Raw genomic sequence first — 16,450 nt, 5'->3', positions numbered from 1 at the left:
CTCTCAACTATATTATCAGCAAATCTCTGTAACACGTTCCCACCTTTTGTGCCCATGTCACTGATGAAAACATTTATATAAGAACTGCTCTAAGTGTGTTCCTTAAATAACCTTCCTACTAGCACAGCTCCATTCAACAGGAGTAGTTTGAATTAGCCCTCCAGTTAGGTATTATCTACCATACAAATCTTGTTCTCACCCCCAGCTTCCTCAATTCCTGTTTTAGTTTCTCATGCAATACTACACCAATGCTATGCTGAAATTCAGTCAGATTAAATTTTATGTCTTATCATTGCTTATAAAAAAAGTCAAATTAATCTTACACAATACTTTCCATAAATTAATGTAAATTGCATCCCATTTTCTTCTTATCTCCATGTTTTAATTAGTTTCCTAAAAAATCTCCTGTACATTTACATAATCATAAGGTCAGACAAGCCCTAGTCAAAAGCTTAGGTCTAGAGCCTTTTTCTGCAGATTTTGCCTCCTTTCTTAGCACAAATCCCAGATAAAATTTCTTTAATCAGGTATATACCAAATTCCAGATTGTATTACCTCAATGCAAAGACAAGGAAGTAGCTGAGAATATTTCAGAGAAACTGATTTTAAAGATTCCTTCCCTTTTATCTGAAATGAAAAAGATGGTCATGAATCCAGGACAGTAAATCACTTTTAATAAAGCTAAATAAAGATATAGAAGGTCATTTCTTATAACTATGACCTCAATGAGGATTTCCATCTACAAGTCACCCCCCACCAGTTCAACAAACTGCTTTGAGCTTTAACTCACCACAGCAAATGCCCCTGCATCTTCACAGGTAAACCATTTGTGGCACAGGCGAACGTAATAATCTTGATCTCGAAGAAAGTTGGATACATTCACTGATATAATTTTCCTTGCCCTGTCTACATTATAATCAAACTTTCCAGCTGAAAAAGAAAATTTAAGCATGAAATTATCACATCTGTTTCTTTATTACTTTGTTATTTCTGATTTTGTTTTTTTCTTTATAAAAGGTACAGAATATATTTTGTAACTTGATGGAGATGAAATTCAACATCTGTAGATTCTTACCTAGGATGTTTGAATTAATTCTTTTTATATCCTGATATTCCTAAAGGTATTCTTATTTTCTAAGATATAATAATTTTCATGAGAATAAATTTCAATATTTTTCAGTTTTAAATTAGCACTGGCAATACTGAGAGGCCAGGACACCTACCAATTTCACCTCAACCTTAGTACTTGAAATGTTATGTAGTTCATGTACAGATACTTGAAATATACACACTAATACTACTATAAAAGCTGATTATCCCAAAGTTCCAATTACATAGCATAGAGAATATGTGCAACTATGTTAGACAAGTACAATATGTGGGGGGATGTTTTACTTTTTTTGTATTCATGGGTATGCCAAAATCAGGATAACAGTTTGGCAAATTAATTTCAATCTACTTATGAGGTCTGTCTGTAGACAAAATATAAAACCAGCAATCCTAAGTGCTTGAAAAGGACACAAACCTACTTCCAAAAGTTTAAGTATTAAATAGGTTGTCAATATCTTTATCTGCTATCTAGCATTTCCAAGTCAATATAAAGAAACACATTTTCTAGGACATTATCTATCAACTACATGGTAATTATTAGTGTTAGTTGCAAATCATCATTTTTCCCTGCTTATTCAGCTATGAAAACATATCATTGCATAGGTCACCAGAAACATCTCACAGCTTTAAATTGTATAGAAGATCAGCTCACCCGAACAATCTGAAATATATTTTCCCACATCACTGTTCCTGCAATCTGCAAAATAAAAGCCAGAGTTTTCTTCAGAGTTTTCTTCAGTGCAGCTTTATTTGTATAACTGTGTAAATAAACTGCCAAATTATCCGATAGCTTCCCAACAGGAAACCTCTCTCTTATACCCCTTTTTAAAGGCAGATGTACATCCACTTCTAGATAAACAGCAAAAAAGAAAAGTACCCTTACCACACACAGAGATTATATCACAACTTGCTTTAAGGAACTCTCTCACCAGTGTGGGGTTTCTACTGGAAAACCTCATCAGCAGTTTAAGGCAGCAATCTAGGGTATAACACTGCACTTCTTTACCTAGTACCTAACAATAATTTAAATAATAATAATAATTTCATTTATTCTTTCCTTGAATGCTACTCCTGTTGTTTACCAGACTTATCCCTCTGTTATAAACAACTGTGTATTTTTGCTGTTCTGACTCTGCTCTAGACTTACAAAGAAACATCCTATTTACCTCCTAAGGAGCTTAGCAGAATTAGAGGCCAGGTGACACTTTCAGAGCTTATATCTAATATTTGTATCTCCAAAACTTAAATCTTGATTTAAGAACATTAAATCAGCTCATAGTGTGCTGCCTACTGTTTTCACCTCTCATTGCTTAACTCAGTATTAGAGCAGCACTGTGCTCTCATTTCCACACACAGTTCTTTTCCCCAGAGAAATATTTCCTCTTTTCATTTGTTTACTCACCCTTGTCAAGTGTCTTAAAACTGGGCTTTATAAAACCTTATTTTTCCCCCCTCTCTATTCACAAAGTACATATCTACTTCAACAGTGAATCAGGATTTATCAAGAAAATGAAAGACTTTTTAAATACAAAAAGTTTTTACTTCTATGAAAGTGTGAAACAGCCACAATGTGTCTGATGCTGTGTGCAAGAGATGATACTGTACCAAGGGGCAAGAGCCACCCACCCACGGGGTCTGGAGATGGAAAGGCAGGACAAATCCAGGCACCAGACTGAACAAGGGGTCTCATCTCATTTTTTGCACCACCATTTGGTGCACTTGTCTTCACTAGCCGCACTGTATCTTGGTTGGACCACAGTGCTGAATCTATTTTTATATGCATATGGTAGGCACTTTACAACAAAAACATGGAAAAATGCTACCTCGTCTTATCCAGTTACATGAAAACAGGTGATAGAACAGCTAGCTAATGAAAGTAAAAGGAAATTTCTCTACACTTTCTTATTAAGCTTTCCTCAACCTCTGGAACCACCTGTGGCCTAACTCTGAAGAGAAGCAGAGGCTCAATCTTATGCACAGAGAGCACACAGGACTGAACCTGCAGGCAGAGAAAGGGCATGTGCCAATCACAAGAAGGCCAATTAGAACAAATGCATAGTGTAGTTCAGTTTCCCATGTACTTTTAGCTATAAACTCCGGTCTCTGTTTTTTATAGCAAGTCAGACATTTATAGGCACAAAATAAATCACTGAAATGTAGAATGTCCTGGCATACATGATCTACAATCAGTTAGATCAGTGTATCCCAGAACATGATTTGGCTTTGCATTTGGGGCTTTTTGGTTTGGGTTGGGTTTTTTCTTTGAAAAGATGTTTCTTGAAAAACATCTGGTTTAAGATGTTTTCCTACCTTCAACATAGTATTCCTGACTCAGCTTGACTTCACAGTAATTTGGTACTGTTTTCATGGTCACATAGATGTGTTGTGCTACCTTGACTTCAATGCAATTGAATTGTACCTGTACCTGTTTAAAACATTTATAAAATCAAGTTTGTGCATGACTTCCAGAATACATGAAAACCACTGGTTATCAGAGTAAAGCAGGCAATATTCTTTGTTCAGACTTATTTATATTTACAAGGAGCATTAAGCAGTCAGATATTGTAGCATTAAGAATGTAAAAGAAGCAGATACCACTTAATGAAAGGATTTCAAAGAGTATCATTACTTCTAATTCAGGATGTCGCTATATCTTCTTCACTTCCAGAAATCCAAATATCTACAAGCTATCAGATAATCCTAAAAGCATAGAAATACAGGTACCCAATGCTTATTGAACTTCAAAAGCAAAAAGGTCTTTCATACTACCAAAAGTCCCAGTTTGTAGGCATTTTACAAGCACAAACACTTGCAGAATAGGAAAAAAAAGTCTGTTTAAATATTCAATGGCAACTTTAGCAAATTTATTCATTCCAGTAACAGTTTGTAAGGAAGAAAGTAGTTTAGGAGACAAAAGTTGAGGTGCAGTTATAGCAGGTCGTTCCCTCACTGATGGCAGTAACTATTAAATTCCATATAGGTTTTCACGTTGGATATACTCCTAATTGGTACAAGGTATTTGGAGGATAAAAGACATCTTATGTCACCATTCTAGTCACTGAACTGAAACTAAGAAAATTTCATTAAATATGTTTGTTGAGTCTTGCCTATAAACTTACCTTACTCTAAAAGCTACCAATTGTTCTTTGCTGGCCCTGCATTTCCTATAGGGACATTTGATCATCAAGTGATGCAGAGTGTAAACTACAATAGCAGTTTGGGAGAAGATCTTTGTTTCACATGTGCAATCAATATAACATTTACAAAGCACACAAAGTAACACATTTTGTATGGGATTAATAACAGCTACCCACCAGTAACTGAAAGCAAAAATTCATGTATTTTAAATAGTTAGTCAAGGATGGTTCTTTTTTTTTTTCCCAGTTGCAAATTTTAATAACAAATACTTCTGGGTTTAGTTTAATAAAAAATTGTACTCTGCTGTTGCAATTATTACCATGAATTTAAGACAGATGTGCACAAATGCTTAGGCACTTGATTGTCTTCTAGATGTGTAAATTGTGTTGACATGGTGGGACTTAAATAAATCATACGTATGCACTTAAAATCCCTGTGGCATTGTACTTCATAGCAATTGGAGTTACAAAAGCTTCCCCACAATTTGGTGGGCACAAAAAAAAAGCTAGCAAGATTGATATGTAAATCAGGCTTTGCAGAGGCAGTTTCTCTTGCAAAAAGGTAAGTGGAAGAAGTATGAAATGGTGGAGAATTGAATTTATGGGTTATAAAAGGACATTTTGTTATGGACTTTCATTTGACAATGCTGAAGTATACATTTCATTGCAGTTTTCCATAAAGTCGATAAGAGAAGAAAATAAGAGAGATACAAAATATATTTCTTTCCAAAGGCTCATAAACATTTAAATGAAAAACAACCCAAAAAAAGGAGTCTACCTTCTTTCCATTAAGCATCTTGCTTTTTTTCCTAGCAAATCTCACATTTGTGCACTGAGATTGCTGTGTATCCAGTGAAAGAGAACATATTTCCAGCCCACGGATATTTTCTGAAATGAGTTAGGAACAGATTTCAAAAATATAATTTGAGCATCTTTAAGAAAAACAAAAAATAAGTTAAAATATACCATATCATAAGTTTTCCTTCTAAGTGAAAGGCACATGTATTTTATCTCTGTTAAAAAAGGGGCATTATATATAACACACACGGAAGGTAGGAGCAAGGATTTAATACAGATTGCTATAAATTAAAGCTTTAATTATGTAAATTCTTATGCAAATTTAAAAAATAAACCTATTAACTCTGAGTGAAGCACACCAGGAAATATCTAAATGGTAACACACTAAGCACATGAATGGCAGGGCGTTAGTAAAAATAGACTATGCCTAAAAAGTTTGAGTGCTTTCATTTTATTTTAGTGCAGAATTGTAACTTCAGACACATAAACTGTTTCTCCTTCTGTTGGGGCAGTCACTCATGTCTGAGCTACCAGGGCAGACAGAATTTGTATGTGTGTGTGTGTGCATGCACACGTGTCAGAGCAAGAAAGAAAAGGGCAACAGTGTGCTTGGGGCACTGGTAGAGGACAAGTGTATTATATTGGAAGTAAAAATTCAGTTGTCTTGAATTATCTCAATTCTCATTCCCTTGAGAAGGGCCACGGCTTTATCCTGGTTTGTAGTAGAATGGTTTCACAAAAAATATCTTTCTGATATAATTACATGGAAACAGCTTGGACACAAATATTGAATATGGAACAAAATTTGGCTGAGCAGCTACAAACAAAAAGTAAACAGAAATGATTCAGTAGCAAATCTGCTTCCTACCATCCAGACTCAAAGTTCCTTTAATGTTTAAATGAAGAGAGCATTGGCTTCCTTGGACGCATTTCATCACTGTTGAGATCTTCATGCTTTTCAGTACCATAGAAGATAAAGATGCAGGAGCATCATGGCAGAAGCTGTTAAAAACGCCACCTGCAAATGCAAATACAAAGACAGAGAAATCTCACTGTGCACAGGATATCTGCGGGAGAGAAAGGGCCAAAGGTGAAGCTCCAGCTCTACTGAAATCAGTAGGAAAGTCACCATTGACTTCAGCAAAGCCAGTACTTTACCTAAGACTTTCACATGGCCAACATAGCTAGTTGGCTTCACTAGCAATGCGGGGCGGGTGGAAAGAACTACATTACAGATGGGGTTGATAATAAATTTCCTGGCTTAGGGAAGTGTTAACCCACAAGGGGAAGGAATCACACTTCTAACAGTTAAGGCTAGCAGAGCACACCTAGACTAACAGTGGTTTTAAATAATCAGATCTGCTAGATCGTGGCTAGACTAATAGTTTATTTAAACTTTTTTTCAAAACCATTACCTGTATATTGTGAGCACTCTCATAGGTAGTATTTTAATTTTAGGATTGGCCGATGGTCTCAACTGCTGTTAAAATATCACTTTCACACAAGAGGGCACCATTGCATTCCTCGTCATGGAAAAATCCCTCACACCTGCAGGATTTCCTTCTGCTTTAGACCAGAACAGCAAAAGCAGAATAAATACTATCCAGGCCTTCTTCAAGGTGTAAGCAGTAGGCACAGGACACAGCTACTATGTCTCATCTTATTTTCCTACGGAAATTTAGTCATCCCAACGCCTTAGGATATCGGTTTGCACAGCCACCTTCTGTAGGCTAATGCAAAAGGAAAAAAAGTCTTAAGGCCCCAAATCTCGTCAAGTAGCCATATTTCATCTCTTTCTACTTCTCAGATCACCCTGCACAGAAATCAGTTTTTTGTTTATGAATTTATGTTGGTACAGTGGATTTAATCCCCAATGCATTCCTTGGGCTTCTATACCTCACATAGATTGTTTGTAGTCCCAAAAATTAAGAGTTCAAGAAACTATCAGAACAAACAGCCAGGGGACTGGGTTTTGTCCCTTGGCTTTGTGGTATACAATGCAGCTCACCTCATTTTAGCTGTAACTACATCATAGCAATTTCTTTGAAATATCTATTACCCTTCTCACTTAGGGACATAACATGAAAGTTAAGACACTCAAGTACAAGTATTTTACTGCACATTCTCCTCCCCCTGGGGAGAGGTTGGAAGAACAAAAAAACATTTGACTCTTATTAGTCATAGTGCTTAACACACTCCTAGAGGAGTTCAACTAGTATGGTGAAGAGCATAGTATGAAATAGCAGTGCCACAGTAGTGTGCTTGCCATAAAATACAGGGTAACAACTCTTAACTTGGATCATCAGGTGCCCGTTGACTCACATGGAAGACACATCCACAGTTCTCACAGAGGAAAGGTAGGATGTAGAGGAGGAGGAAGGGCAAAGCTTATCCTTACTTACCCCTCCAACCCCTCCAATGAAGGAAAGTGCTCTAAATTTAAAGACTGAAAGTGTATTAACTTGTACAGGACCTCTTTCTATATTATGAGATCCTCACTTTCACAGTGTCCAGTTGCAGCTGAAGCCCATTGTCAAGGATCAGATACTGATACATGCAGAATGTGAAGACAGGCTGACATAAACATTGTATCTTGGCTTGAATCTGTCAGGCCTTAAGGTGCCCTCACACTTGGTATTAGGATAAGTCCAGCATGTTACATACCAAAAGTCAGAAAAGACAAATACTTCACACCTGAGTCTCCACTCCATTATCCTGGTTTTGTGCCATTAAGCATCTTTTGGAGGCAACATGACATGCTAATATGAACCAAATGGAAAAGAATGGAAAAGCAAGGACACTTTACCTCAACTGGCAGTAGTCAACTCTCAATTATCCAAGGCAATATTGGCGACAAGAGAAGACAATTTGTGCAAACCAAAGAAAAAGCACAGATCATTCAAAATGTACAAATTAGGCTTTAAGAGCAGTGGAGTACATTGGCTTTTGAAGAATTTGTAAACGTGTTTCCACAGAGATGAGGCAGCCTTAAGAAGTACAGGGCACAGCAGCCAGATGTGAACACTATATTCCGTGTTCCAAGAATGGGTGTTGTAATAACTAATCCTGAAGGTATCTCAGGTTGGAGAGTTATTGTACAACATCCAATCAATCCACCCACAGTTAATTGGGAGGTTATTATATTGCAGAACTACCTGGAAATAATTACTAATAACGTGATAAGTGATGATTAGTTTTAGCTCTGTCTGTCTCTCTCAAAAGATATTTTCTTGACTGCATCGTATGACATGCAGTTGTGGATACCAAATGGTACCCAGGAGCAGCTGTTTCTGCTTAATTCCTTGGTTGGTGGTGTAAATTTCTTGATCCAGGCCTATAATCTTGCCCATTCCCATGTCTGTGTAGAAATGATTTAAGGGAAGAGCAATGTGTATATATATACATTGTCAAAGCTGACAGTTCTTTACAAAGTATTCTGTTTGGGTGAATTTGACCATATTATTTGACCCTACATATTTTTAGGAGAGACTGTCATGACTTAATCGAATTCAGTCCTTAGTTATTACCGCCTGAGGTATGGTATTATCAGATGTCACAGGCTTGGAACTCTCTCAGGAGAATCCTAAGTCATACCGAGGTGCGCTACTGACATTGGATCAGTATCAGGCAGATGCACAGTTTTAGAGACTACTGTCTGTCCATAAGCAGGGACACTGTCCTCCTTGATTACAGTTTCTACCTTCAAACTGAGAACAAATAAGTAATACACTGGATAAAATGAAATTACTCTTCCACTCCGGATATTTTCCCATTAATTTTACTATACATTTTGAGAATTGCAAAAGATGCTGCAAATCTCATTAATAATAATTTAAATGGATCATATCATGCATGAGGATGTTAGTTTTGGATCACAATAAATAGATGATACAAGGAAGACCTGACAGAAAATAATTTTCATTCTATAAATCATCACGGTATGAGACTCATTTCTGACTAATTCTTCAGTAAGCTCTCACCTTATCATCTTTTAATCCCCCCCTTAGACAGTTTCCTCTGGAACACACACCTCTTTCCTTTTCTCACGAGTAGTTTGATCTACACCTCAGAAGACATAGAAGATACATCTTGCTACACAAAGCATCTGCTGAGTAAATCTTGCCTAAATTTTATGTTTATGAATTATAACTGTAATTAGCCCTACATGAGAGAGGGATTGTTGCTGTAATAAAAGATTCCTTAATTATGGACACATATAAGCCCAGGCATAAAGAAGCCAAGGCTTATTATTCAGCATGTAGACACTTTCCTTGTACTTCTGCCATCAGCTCAAGCACAGCAGATTATTTTTTTATCTGATGATGCAGCAATCAACCCAGAACTGTCATGACAGCAAAACACACCTTATGTACACTTGGATAATAGAAGCCAGAGCTGAGCAATGAATACGCAATAGAAATGATTAGATGGATAATCTGAAGCCTCAGGCAAGAAGGTGAAATTGGAGAACAGCAAAAAAAATTACAGAGAAAACCCATTAACAACAGGTCCAGGCCAACACCTGATAAAAAATCCTAACTGGTTTTTTGCCTGGTATTTCTTCCCTACAAGAACTGTAAGAATCTGAACTACTTAGGATACTGACAGTGCTAAATCTGTAAGCAGCTCTAAAGCACACTAGAATTGCTTCACTGGAGCATCATTCCATGAGTATGAATTAGAGTAGCATTTCAAACCTATTTGCATATGATTTACCACAGTATCTGCTGCATCTGTGCATTAGGATGATTCAACAAAATTCATAAACAAACTAGATATGCTCTTCTAAAATAACCACATGGTGCACTTCAGTTAATAAATACCAAAATTCGCTACTTAAAAGTACTTACACCAATTATGAAATTGATTAAATTTCAGACTGACAGCCTCTCTTTCACAACAGATTTCAATGCACAGTAAATTAGAAGGGTTTCATAGTTGTACATTCAGAACATGTTTCAAACTTTCAAGGGTATTGGACAACATGGTGATATAGTGTGCCAAATACATTTTATGAGAATGTAAGGCTTTTTTAAAATCATTGATATATTGATATCGATGTCTGGATATATTACAGTGAATTTCAAATACTACAGTAGCCTTTATGTACTACTAATAGTCTAGAAGAGGAGGAGGGAGAAGGCAGGGTCAAAGCTACATTGCCAAATACTACTGAGCTGATAGCTGCAAATTCTAGGAAATAAAGTCAGCTTTTTGTTGCAGCTAAAAGCAATGACTATGCAAAGGAGCTCTATTATACAGTTAAGGTCTTTTAAGGTAATTGTACCTCAAATAAGAAATAATAAAATGAATGACTATAGAAAAGGAAGTATGGAAATGAGTATACACCCACTGTTGCACAAGTGAATTAGGATGAAGACTTGAAGACTAAAATATGTTTTTTCATCACCCCTATAAGGCTGAGCCATCCTACATGTTACTTGTATTACAGACAGCTGATAAGTCATTTTCAGGCAGCACTGAAAACCTACAACGAGCTCTGCTTCATGTACATCATCTCGAAAGACAAGGATCTTTAGTTTACAAACTCTTCAGTGTCCAAAGTCTATATCCAGCTAAGAGCTAAACATCTAATTTAAGCTTATGTGCATTATCTAAGCACCTCTGGCAGTCAACAGAGAGGGAGAACCCCTCTTGCGTCCCTCCCAGCACGTAAATCACCTTGTCCTAAGATGGGTGGAATGAATCACCAGCTTGTGGTACCTGTAGCGAGTCTCCACTATCTAGATCTGCATTTGTGTAATACCCAGTACAGATTGTAACTCATAACCAACAGTATTGCAGGTATCCTTTCCTTTGAGACCAGGGTTGAAGGGTTTAATTTCCTCAGCCTGTGCTGCCCAAGGGCATGAAGGCGTGCTAGGCAGAGCAAATGTCAACACCCCTGCTTCTTCCTCTGCTTTCCACATAGTTTGTGTAACTAGCAGCTCAGCTGCCTAATCCTAAAAAGATTCATTCGCAGTCCTTGAACCTGCCACTGATGGTTCACTCTGCTCGCCGGCAGAAGACTAGAGACTTTTTCAGGTGAGACTTTTAACTTCATCCCTTCCACAGTTGTGTTCCTTCTCTCCACCTCAACATGTGTCCCGTAAATTTCATGCTTCCAGAGTAAGATTCATGACAGCTGACGTTGGGCTCATGCCCCACACCATAGCATCAGCATCTCACACGCTTGCGGCTCGACATCACGGCTTCTCCCTGTCTGTGGACTCTCTGCCACACGGATCCAGGAAAGGCACCGCGGAGACAAGCAGTGCTCAGAGCTGGGCCTCCAGCCAGGACTGTCCTCTCAGCAGGGACTGCCTGCAAGGCAGCTGCCTCGTACTTCCCTGTCAAGTGACTGTGTGTACTGGAGGAGTGACTGATGGAGGCTTCAGAGTTCAGGTAATTCAAGAGCCTGTATTATTACTGTAGGCAATAATAATAAGCAGAAGCAATAAAAACATGTGAAATGACTAAGCAAATTCTCGCAATGACAATCTATGATAAGGAAAATTATAAAGCAACAATGCACAGTCATTATTAACCTATTATTTAGCAGAGCCTACCAATTTTACAATGTTTTGTCCAAGGAAACTGGTGATAAATACCCTGTCATGACAGTGATCTGATGTCACCAGGGAAGTGGATTCATTATCTGCAATAAATTATCTTTATCTTTCAAAAACAAATGTAGTAAAAATGTGAATGATGTATACTCACTGGAAGGTTTGCTTTTACAATGAATCCCCTGCAAACAGAAACAAAAAAATTATAAAAGTTGAGGTAACAGTAAAAATAAATATTGCTTAATCATTGTACACAAATATAAACATACCTCAAAGAGGTAAACATATTCACAGTCCAGAAGAGAAATAATTTTCAAGATAAAAAAAAAAGATTTTCAAATACAGAGAAAATACACATTACTAATGCATATGACAGCCTGATGTGTATGCGGACACAAGATCAGCATTATCCTTATTTTCATGTATTTCTCCTGAGATGTAATTGTTATAACAAGTATAACAGTTCCATCAAATACAGACATCATTTTATCAGGTACTGCCATCCACACTGACCAATAGCTTATTGTTTTGTCAAACTTTACAATGGACTGCTTCATACCAGGGCAAATAAACCAAGCAATTTTTTAATGGAAGATATCTAAAACACTGTTGAATATTACATGATTTTTAGAAGATCACACCAGGCCAATGGAAGGAAGTATTACAGTAATTGCAAGTGAAGTTTAGAAATAAGACTTGCCCTTTTATTTCTGAGAACTATCTGGCTCAGAATCCTGAAAATGAAATTACTCAGGCACAGTACTTACCGTGTTAAAGTGGCAAAGTGTTTTTGTAAGAGGCAAAGCGAACCTGACACTGAGATTTTAGCAAGTTTCCAGTTATCTTTCAGACAGATGACATCCATTTTCCCAGTAAAATAAACACTTAACCACACACTAAAATAACAAATCTTATTTTGACTACTATTCATGAAATTCTAAAGAAAGGCTATTACTTAGCCAGCAAATAGTTTTCCGCTGCTCTGGCATTCAAGTTTCTGACATAGCACTTATACCAGTATTCCTTTGTATACGGCATATACGTTCCCCCCTGCTTTCCTTTAAAATCAGCGTCTCATTCAGAGACACTTTTGTCACACCCGCAAAAGGAGCAGGCACCACCTTGTCTCCTCTGCTCTCACATGGACTGGCAGCTCTCAGTCCTTTTAAAACATTTTAGGATCTTGTCAATAAGCCAACAATCTGTGAGTTTTAGAGCCCGCAAAAATCTCTCAGTGGACATTTGGTTGTAGTTCTCAAGTTGTAGACAAACACAGAGACTGCAGCCTGGGTAACCATTAGCACATCATCAAATAGCTATTGCTTGGTCTTCCATGAGGCTTTTGTCCACAGGTAATTCTGTCCTCCTCATAAACACAGCTGTAGAGCAAAATCATATTATTGCTTCAGGTGAGAAATGGTAGCATGTTAGCTACACTGTGGCAGCTGCCTAGAGAACCTGCGAAGTGTGGTTTCTGTCCCTTATTGCTCCTTTTAAGTTTTTAGCTAGATAAGATGGTTTTTAAAGAAGGCCTTTAGAAAACCAGTGACCAGTATCTAATCTGTATTAGTTCTCATTCTTTTGTCCTTTTGGCACTTTTATTTTTAATAATCACTTCTGGAGGTAAGTTTTTCATCTTTTACAATTGGCAGTTTGTCACTATGACTCAGAAAAGTGCAGATGCATAAAAGGTGGTATTTTAAAGCACTTTTTTTAAAAAGACAGGGATAGTCATATACTTTCATAGACTGAAGATTATCAAAATTACTTGTGACATTGTTAAAGGTATTGCTTTGGCTGCTTCTACACAACACTACATCGACACTCAAAGAAGTAGGACCTGTCACGTAGAACAAGGCGTAATGGTTTTAAACTAAAAGAGGGTAGATTTAGACTGGATATAAGAACGACATTTTTTATGATGAGGGTGGTAAAACACTGGAACGGGTTGCCCAGAGAGGTGGTAGATGCCCCATCCCTGGAAACATTCAAGGTCAGGTTGGACAGGGCTCCGAGCACCCTGATCTAGTTGAAGATGTCCCTGCTCATTGAAGGGGAGTTGGACTAGATGGCTTTTAAAGGTCCCTTCCAACTCAAATCATTCTATGATTTTATAAAGGTAATCAAACTTCTTTACATAACCATTCTAAAACTAGGGTACTTCTATTTCAAAGGTTTCATAAATTCCTCAAATCCCCCTGAAGGGCTGAAAAACATAACTGATGTGACTTCATTTCTGCTGCAACGTGTTCATAGAAATATTTGTCGTTTATGAATTATTTCTGCCCCCCCCCAAAAAAGCTTCATTGGTACTGTGCTGATTCTCCCAATGCACATTCATCAATAGAAAGAAGACTATAGCTTTCTGAATAATTCAGGGCAACACTAAACCAATAAAAGTGGAACATGCCAGTTCATATAAAACTACTGGAATTTTAACTGCTGTTTCAAAGGCCTGATTTTGAATTATTTCTAATCAAACCCTGTAGGAATATGCAGAAGGACAATTTGAATTCAGTCTCTTTACTTGAGGTTCTTCATGGCCTTAGGGAGTGGAATAAACAAATATACAAAATGACTGCAAAAAATCGAGTAAGTGAATTAGACAGCTAGCTTTCTTGGTGAGAAAACCTAACTGTTGGATCAACCAATTGCTGAGCAACTGCTTACTTGAAGAAATTAATCTCTCATGAGGTTGATAATTTAGCAAATTACTCCCATATTTTTAACTCCCCATTTTGCAGCCAGATTATTGAAAATATTTTGGTTAGGTGGTTGAGAGAGTTTCCAATTGTCAGTCAAAATTTCTTAGAGCATCATCTTTAAATTAACTTCTCTAACTGTTCTTTCTGGTTACAATCATGGTGCAAAAATACATTAGAAAAAAAAAAAACAAGATCTCACTGAAGTAAAGAACAAAAATCTCACAAAACTCAGAGGACTGAGCCTTTTACTTAAAGAAGGCCACTGCTTTGGAGTCCCTGTTATGACACCTGAAAAATGCAAATCATATATGTAAATAAATTATCTTAAGTTACAAACATGAAAAAAAACCCCACCCACTTCTGTGGGACAATGCAGAAATCCTCCTATACCTTCTAGCCTATCCTAATTAATTATTGTTTTTCACTGTTGTTCAGATGAATCCTACCATCTGAGCACTTTCCAGTACCATCTTGCATTTATTTTCTCATCTTCTCCATGGGAAAAAAAGAAACATATCCATCAGTGATGTTTTTTTCTGGTAGGAGATGTTTTGTCACTCTTGGGCACTTGGTTTTGTTCTGGGTGAAGAGTTGTTGGGAAGGTTTACATAAATAATCAAACATTTGCACAAACACTTGCCAGTTACAGCAAGCATTTGGTCACAGCTCAATTCCTTTTTTTTTGTAAGTGTTTCTTTTTATTGTACAATACCAAGGGGGGTGGGGGTGGTATTTTCTTTTATAATCATTTTGCAAAATAGTCAAAAGAGACCATTTGTCTCAAAGAAGAACTCAAATAAATTAACCAAGTTCCTCTCCCACTTTCTATATCTTTTGTTTTCAGGAATTTTCAGTGATGAATGCAATAGAAAAACATAACACCCTAAAACCAGAATGGAAATTTTCTTCCCCTTTCACAAATGCCGTGGGTGTCTTTTATGCAAAAATAAGACCCTGAACATGATAGTACGTTTTACTCCTATACAGAGAGCATCTTTGATTCATATCTGCTTTGGCAAGGAGCCTAAGCAAAATATACTTACACAATGCACAAATAGTTAGGGATTTTCCTATTTCTCTAGGGTTTTCCCCATTTGTGGTATTACTCAACTGTAGCTAGAGGTTATCTGAACAGACACCACCAACGTGCAGCGTTCTGAATAGAAGGTGTGGTGCCAAATTTTTAGCTAGCACAGCAACTTCTCCTCAATCTAACCCAATTGTAATATCACATTGTTTTATTTAAAGACTGTAGAGAAGAAAGTTGAGATCAGCACAGGAAGACTTGGATTTGGGGGCACAGAGAGTATTTTCATGAATTAAAATTGCCAAGGAAAAGAAACAAAGATTAGACCTGCTTCCCATTTCCTCTCATATCTTTAGGCACTGAATCAAGCACAGAATTGTGGAAATTATTCCCTGAATATTCTGTCATGCAGGAAAGTGTCTGAGGCAAATTTGGTTTCACAGTCTACCTGTTAGCTCTGTTGTACCTCGTCCATAGAAGAGTTGGTGGCAGCTCTTCCACAATTCCATAAGGAATAGCAATATGCCTGAAAACGCCTGTGCTAGTTTTGGCTGGGGTAGAGTTAATTTTCTTCATAGTAGCCAGTATGGGGCTATGTTTTGGATTCGTGCTGGAAACAGTGTTGATAACACAGGGATGCTTTAGTTATTGCTGAGCAGTGCTAACACAGGGTCAAGGCCTTTTCTGCTTCTCACCCCACCCCACCAGTGAGTAGGCTGGGGGTGCACAAGAAGTTGGGAGGCGACACGGCTGGGACAGCTGACCCCAACTGGCCAAAGGGATATCCCATAGCATATGTCATCATGCTCAGCATATAGAGCTGGGGGAAGAAGAAGGAAGGGGGGGAGCATTCGGAGTGATGGTGTTCATTACATGTGATAGAGCCCTGCTTTCCTGGGGATGGCTGAACACCTGCCTGCCGATGGGAAGTAGTGACTGAATTCCTTGTTTTGCTTTGCTTGCGTGCACGGCTTTTGCTTTACCTATTACACGGTCTTTACCTCAACCCACAAGTTTTCTCACTTTTACTCTTCTGATTCTCTCCCCCATCCCCCTGGGGGGTGGGGGAGGAGTGAGCGGCTGTGTGGTGTTTAGTTGCCGGCT

General features: G+C 37.7%; 1 protein-coding gene across 1 annotated transcript in view; it reads right to left on the bottom strand.

Annotated features, from left to right (window-relative positions):
- The window catches only part of IL17REL (interleukin 17 receptor E like), a gene marked incomplete at both ends in the record, with an annotated part of 49,842 nt that overhangs the window by 17,169 nt on the left and 16,223 nt on the right, over window positions 1-16,450 (bottom strand). Inside the window, 7 exons of the mRNA XM_082308580.1 lie at window positions 556-627; window positions 791-930; window positions 1,763-1,807; window positions 3,421-3,535; window positions 5,026-5,135; window positions 5,914-6,063; window positions 11,769-11,796. Coding sequence (XP_082164706.1) covers window positions 556-627; window positions 791-930; window positions 1,763-1,807; window positions 3,421-3,535; window positions 5,026-5,135; window positions 5,914-6,063; window positions 11,769-11,796 — 660 coding nt within the window. The remainder of the gene's footprint in view (window positions 1-555; window positions 628-790; window positions 931-1,762; window positions 1,808-3,420; window positions 3,536-5,025; window positions 5,136-5,913; window positions 6,064-11,768; window positions 11,797-16,450) is intronic.

Source organism: Platalea leucorodia (assembly GCF_965183815.1).
Source record: "Platalea leucorodia genome assembly, chromosome: 4".
In the NCBI taxonomy this organism is placed as follows: domain Eukaryota; kingdom Metazoa; phylum Chordata; class Aves; order Pelecaniformes; family Threskiornithidae; genus Platalea; species Platalea leucorodia.
Note: the sequence above shows the minus strand (reverse complement) of the source record. Positions and strands in the feature narration are given on the sequence as shown.